Source organism: Xiphias gladius, chromosome 8 (genome assembly GCF_016859285.1).
Source record: "Xiphias gladius isolate SHS-SW01 ecotype Sanya breed wild chromosome 8, ASM1685928v1, whole genome shotgun sequence".
Classification (NCBI taxonomy): Eukaryota; Metazoa; Chordata; class Actinopteri; order Istiophoriformes; family Xiphiidae; genus Xiphias; species Xiphias gladius.
The window spans coordinates 11,341,192-11,348,182 of record NC_053407.1 but is presented as its reverse complement, the minus strand read 5'-3'; the positions used below and the strand labels follow the sequence as shown (position 1 = coordinate 11,348,182).

At 41.8% G+C, this 6,991-nt stretch overlaps 1 protein-coding gene across 1 annotated transcript; it reads left to right on the top strand.

Annotated features, from left to right (window-relative positions):
• The first annotated feature begins 489 nt into the window (after positions 1-489).
• Positions 490-1,572, top strand: phlda2 (pleckstrin homology-like domain, family A, member 2). Its single transcript, XM_040133304.1, has 2 exons — positions 490-1,085; positions 1,222-1,572. The coding sequence occupies exon 1, from the start codon at positions 628-630 to the stop codon at positions 1,042-1,044; it is 417 nt and encodes a 138-aa protein (XP_039989238.1). The 5' UTR covers positions 490-627; the 3' UTR covers positions 1,045-1,085; positions 1,222-1,572.
• Positions 1,573-6,991: the final 5,419 nt, after the last annotated feature.

Here is a 6,991-nt window from a genome sequence, read left to right as displayed (position 1 = left end):
ATAGCAGAGTTTATGTGAAACACCACTGATGTGAAACGCGTTTAGTCTGAAAGGTTACCTTTTAAAGAATCACTAGAGAGCAGGGTGGCAATGAATTACCAGGCATGGAAAATGTGGGGATCATAAACTTCAACAGGAGATTCAAGAAATCCCTCGGAAATGATTGTTGATATTAATGGTTTGCGGGGCCAGGGGGACTTTTACGCATGTCCTCGGCTGTGTGCGCATCTGGTAATTAACCACATTAGACTGAATCGCTCACTGCAGAGTAGGCAGATATTTGGTCTAATCTCCGCGGTAGGACGGGGATTACTAATTTACATTGTGGCAGTGTGATCAGGCCCACGTTAGGACTTCCTCTGCCCTCGCTCCCCTCCTGCGCCGCCGCTTCCGCCCACACGCAGCCTTGAATTACTCCACTGGCAACTGTTGATGCATTCTCAAACCATCTGACGTCAAGTGGGAGGTGCTCCGGCCAGAGTAGACTATAAGAGTCCTCCGCTGCCTCAGTTCATTCACAAAGACACTCTGGATTATCGAATTCCTCGTGGAGAAGCTCCTTCCTCGGGCTCCTCGGACGACACAGCAGGGAAAGCAGGGGTTTCACAAACCTGCCCGACGTAAACAATGAAAATGTCAGCGGCGGAGATCTGCCAGGTCCTCAAGGAGGGAGAGCTGGAGAAGAGAAGCGATAACCTGCTCCAGTTCTGGAAGAGGAAGACGTGCGTCCTGACCACGGACAGCCTCAACATTTACGCAGACACGCAGAAGCGCTCCAAGGGCAAGGAGCTCAAGCTGCAGTCCATCAAGAAGGTGGACTGCGTGGAGCGCACCGGCAAGTTCGTCTATTTCACCATCGTAACCACAGACAATAAGGAGATCGACTTCCGGTGCTCGGGAGAGGAGAACTGCTGGAATGCGGTGATCACAATGGCCCTGATTGATTACCAGAACAGAAAGGCCATCCAGAACTTTAAAACGCGGCAGGACAATGAGAGCGCGTCGCCCGGACAGCAGGAGAGGCGCATGGCGAGGGCGCCCTGAGCGGCCGCGGGGGACTCTGGCACTTCACCACTCCTAATATGGTGAGAGACGCATGATATAGCCATTAATGTAAATGAGTAAAAATACACATTAACTGCAGGTGATAACAGCGGGAGAATCTCAAAACTAATGACGTGTTTTTTTTTTTTTTTTTTTTTTTTTCCTGTCTCCCTCCAGTGTCAATAAGGACCATAAAGAAATAATACGCGGACCAAAAGGAAGACGAGGTCATCCGGTCCAGAGATGAAGGATTGTTCAGGACTGAGCTCTCGGAGAGACGGGACAACTGATCTAAACCGACAGAGAGAGATTTTCAGATGCTCCACATGCAGGACTGAACCCTTGAATTGTCGAAACTATTTCAAGTTTTCTCTCCTGAGAGGAATGACTCCTAAAACCATGATGTTAATTTATTTGTTTCCAGGATATGGTGTTACTGGCAAACAGCTTGTGTTGTTTAAATTATTTACTATTTCGATGTGTGTCAGTGTATTTATTTGAATAAATATTCATGCATTTTTGACATAACCTCATGGTGTCCTCTACTTTTACTTTTCATTATTTGTCAGCTAGAGATATTTTTCCACTTGCTGTCAAGGTCTGTTAGTGTCCCATTACAACGTTATAGAGTCAGTAACAGTATATCTGACAGTCAGGGACACTTTTCATCCAAAGTATTTCTTAGTAAATGCCAGACATGCAAAAGTGAAAAGGGAGTGGGGGACAGGAAAGTCCCTTTCCTCTCTGCTGTCAGGTGGAATGAGACTCTTTATTGTCACCGAGGGGGTTACAGGCATGAGTCATATCTGATAAGGGAGCAGATGTAGTCAGCAGCACGGGACACTTGAAAGACTCAGTGGTGCCTTTGAACACACCTTAACTGTTTCTAAGGTGTGGTAGGTTTACAGATTGCCACTGCTGAAATGGAAATGCTAAAAAGTTACATTTAAATATTGTAAAGTTTAATTTGGTTTCCTCGTGGCTTTGTTACTTGTTTGTTGTATTGGTTTTAAATGATATTTAAGCAGCTTTCTAATGGGTGATCAGATGAAAAATTCCTCCGCGGGCTCCTTATCAGACCCCTCTGTTCTTTACAAGGCACAAAGTCCATTTTACCGCTCTGTTATTATGAAATAAGGGCTGTGCCAGTGGATATAATGTGACACCACCGGCACACACCCATTTAATTACTGTTATAAACCCATTGAGGAAGGCTTTGATCATAGTCACATTTAGTCATTAGAACCTTGCAAGGTCTAAAAAAGAGTGTACATAAAATGCAGGTTAAAAGTTCACGTGAACCAATTAGTTATTTCAAATTAGCTGTACGTTGTAATGAGATATTGACATTAGCCCAAGACACATGTTTTAAAGCAGAAGCTTTGTATGTAAAAACACTGCAGAATGTGTTGTAATTTGTGACTTTCACTTACAATAGATACACTTATGAACTTGGGGCAGGTCATCTTTATACCTTCATTTAAAGTCTATGAGGAAGAGAGAATATTACACATTACATTCATGACTGTGACTGATCACACAGTCATGCTTATAATGTTTCCCACTATCTTTACACAGTGTTAGAGCTAAAAAAGAAAGAAAGGAAAAAAAAAAAAAAACTTGTCCGCTCTGCCTTGAGCCCTCATGCACATAAATACCTTTGGCCGTGGATCTTGTGGAGTGGAACTGTGTTATGAGCACAAATGCCCAGAGGTCAGAGGTGACAGAACGCAGAATCTCTGGCCGGCACAAATGCAAGTGTATAGTAAAGACACACCCTTCCATGTCCCATCCCATCCCTGCGTACAGCTTTGAAGTGGGATCGCACTACAATGAGCACATCAAAGGGTTAGATTGATCTGAGGAGAATTACCGGAGCGGATGGGCCTCCTTTCTAAAAATACTGCTTCACACATTGGCACCACTTTAATCTCACGCACACATGCACACCTTTGGTCCCTCAGCCAAAGGCCACACAGGGGTTTTTGTCACCACTGCTACCATGACACCTTTTTTTTTAGACAATAAAATCCTATTTTTTCTTAACATTTCCACATGAGCCTTAGCAGTGGTTTCAGAGGTTAATAGCAGACGTCATACTGTTCATCTGGCCAAAGAATGTAAAGTTGTCTTCTTTATTTCCTCACTGGTCTGGACCCACACCACCCAACCAGAAGGACATACACACTATGTCTTCCGATCTGATCCCAGGCTGTATAAACATCCTCTGACGCAGCACTGGCACACACTCAGGCCATACTTGTAACCTTGACGTCATCACTCCATAGACCGTCATTATGTGGATGGAGCTTAGCTGTGCAACAGTGACTACATTGTTACATTCTTAAGGAAAAGACGAACTCAGTAAATAGTGAAGATGTAAGACAAGTGTATGCGGGGCCATGACACACGTCTTCAATTTATCCTTAGTTTTTAAACTGCGCAGAAAAAAAGCTAGTGATTCAGAGGTGTTTATTGTAAACATGAGACGAAGTGCTGACAAGATGAAGCGGTGTGTATGGAGTAACAGCTGAGCAGGGTGTTGTGAGGGGAAGGTCAGTGGCCAGAAGAAACATGTCTCACTCCATTTCATCAACTACAGTACTCCCACACACACTTCTCACAAATTCCTAACAGCACAATATCACGAGACGTTAATCTGTATTGACATGCAGATGGCAGATCTTTTATGTTGCCTCTTTAGAGAAGGAGTTTGCTGCAACGTGAAAAAAACTCAGGCCATCTGAGCACTGTGCTGTAGTGAGACCAGAAGATTGCCAGGAAAGAAAAATATAGGACAGTATGAAAATCAGGTCAAATATGAGAGAAAGAAATTTTAGGCTTTTAGAATTTAGAGTAAACGTGAAAACATCATGTTCCTTTTGGTGTAAACCATGCTTCCCTTCACGTGCAGAGCCACAGCTAAAATTGAGGACACTGGGGTCACATCCTCAGCACTGCTTCTGAAAATATTGGGCTTTTAATGACCTGAAGAAGAGTTTTCATTTTACTCTTACATTCTGATTGTATTTTTGGGGGTTTAAAAGGTTGACTCTAATGTCCTTAACACTATACTTTTAAAAGTGATTGGTTTTAGAGAAAAAAAATATATATATAATGACCGGATTTAGAGTTTCTGCCCCCAGATTTATATTTTGACAGTGTGGAGAAGGAGGTTTTGAAACAGCATTTAGGGAGATTTAATTTACAAATATTATAATCAGTTCTATACCATGAAATGAATGAATGAAATGAAAGCAATTAAAATTGTCACAATTTTTTGGGGACAATTCTAAAGTTTCTTCAAGCGGTGGGGTGATTTTATTTATCATCTCAGTGTTTCTAAAAATCCTGCCTGTGGCCTTGTTTTACATGCTGGCTCTTTCAAATGGCATATTTAACCATTGGGGAACAACACACATAACCAAATATTCTAAGATCAAAGATCCACTTACTAGCTTTTCAAAGCTTTCAGCTACATCTCATAGGCCTCTTTCACTCTTGTCACGGTCTTGTTATTGCGTGACTAAAGTTACACGCTTAGATTACAAGGTGACAACTGTGCCAGCTCCATTGCTGAAGAAGATTGTTAAATCTGGTTGAAAGGTCTGAAAAGCTAATAAGTGAATTAGACTGTTTAGTTAAATGTGATCAATTTACTTTGTAGCAGAAGTATGAAAAAGGTAAAGATCTGATCATGGTGAAATCATCTTCCTCTGGGTTGGAAAGTGAAAGGGTCTCAGTTTGATAGATGGAGGTTCAGATGCTAAATATAGAAAAGTTGTGATTCAGGCTGTGATGACATGTCTGTCTATTTTTACATAAAATCTTACCTTGTGTGGCCTCATTGAGAGCTTGTCTCTGCATTTCAGGTTTGGTAGCACAGCTTAATTACATGTTAACACCACTTCACTTGAGGGGCAGTACAGCTCCTCACGCTGGATGAGGGTCTCCCTCTGCTTCCCGTAAGCCAGTATTGAACTTTTTTTCTTTGTTGCACTTTAACCTGTTCTGTGATTTCCGCACTCGCTCTTCCCGTCAGGGCCCATCTGACGCCAGCGGGACACAACGCTACTGCTTCATGTAAATAAAAACCTCCTAAAACCCAAACAGCAGACACCACCAGGATATTAGGCAAGGCCTTGTGAGAGTTTGAAAACTAAAAACCTCCAAGATCTGTCTCATATTAATAATGTCTGATAATTGTGCATCATAGTGACTTTTAGTTATTTTTCTCTGATGAGCTTGAAACATTATAGCCATCTGAAAATGCTGGCAGTGGTGTACTATGTCATTTTTTTTCTTTTTTTTTTTTTCTAAACAACCATAAGAATGAGATTATCTCAGTTAAGTACTATTCACAGGCTCATTTTACTGGCAAGAATTTCTGTAGGTATTTCACCTTGTGACGCATGGCTCAGGTGAACACATACCAGAATAAATTCCTTAGCAAATACAGAGACAGACACACACCCTAAGGCCACGGCTAACGCAATGTAAAGTCACCAGGTTTCGATGGTGAACTGAATTTTTAGTGAGATTTAAAATTGGGCTGAACAGGGAGAAAAAATTAATCTGAGTGCTTGAGCAGAATCCAGCTCTCCATGGTTCAATGCTGTTTCCCACTCATCATTCCTTCATGCAAATAAAGGTCATCTGATTCCCAGATGTGGTATTCTGGATAAATTGGACAAATTTCCCCCCTCATCTTATCCACAAAGCCGCCATTCTCCTACTTGTCTGTAGCCATGACAACAGTTTTTGTTTTTTATCGGACATCCATTTCTATCTGCTGAGTCATGGGGAAGGAACTTCCCAGATCAGCAAATTCAGCTCTATCTGCCCACTCGTTGCCCACACCGAATGTAGGAAACAACAAGGAGATTCACTAGAGGTATCGTGCCAAATACACTATCATTGGACGATTTTTTAAAACTTTTTGTTGGAAATCATGGTTCTCAGTAACACTTGTCACAGATTACAACATCAATATTTCCCAAGAGAGCGATGATTTGTCATTTCTGTTGGTGAGACATTTCCTAATGGCATCGTAATAGCTTTCTAAGCCAGACCACATCCGCTACACCGTAAATACACAAAAAAGTCTACAACAACAAGCAAACTCTACATGTCTCAGAGTAAGGTTATATTTTCCCAAATATAGACAGAGTATCCCTCTTTGTAGGCCTGTTTTTCATAGAGAATCTTATGAATCTGGCACCTCTCATATCTAAGACATGCATGTGTATTGGATGTACAAAACCACACACACACACACACACACGCTGTATATATACACACAAAGTGTCGGCATGGGCTGCAAAGCTGAGATGGGATCATGTTGCTTAGGGCCCAGCTGTCCAGAGAGAAGCTTCAGACAGAGAGAGGAGACGCTTTCAGGAATGTCTACAAGGCAGCAAGTGGGCGGACAGGATGGCCGAGGAAGCGAGAGCTCCATGTACAATCTGTGGCTTGAGGAAGAAAGCCGCAAAGATTGGTATCAGACTGGGTAGACTTAAAACTTTAGACTCGAGTTGGACTTCAGTAAAAAAGAAGAATTGAGCTTTGACTTTGACCCGAAAGCGCCTTGAATCATCATTCGGGTGTCTAGTTTTAACTTTGTAAATTTCCAGGAAAATGTCCAGTAACAAAGACAACATCAAGAAATGTTTCTTAGCCTCAGAGCTTTAATAGTTAATTCTTTGGTTTAGGCCTGTGCATTGATGTAAAACACCACTGACACAAATTTGAAAGGAAAATGCTCCGGTGCAGTGTACTTTTAATAATCCTCATTCAGACACCTGAAATACATGTAGTTTCACTTGCAATATGCTACTTTTGACTTGACTTGGAGCCCTCCAAAATACCTAAAAACAGCTTTGAGAGATACAGTGAGAGAAGTACTTTTAATGTAAGTTTCATTATATATCTCACGCTCCCCTTGTAA

Bases quoted from the DNA above. Each gene is read 5' to 3' on its own strand.
- phlda2 (XM_040133304.1), top strand. From the start codon at position 628: ATGAAAATGTCAGCGGCGGAGATCTGCCAGGTCCTCAAGGAGGGAGAG.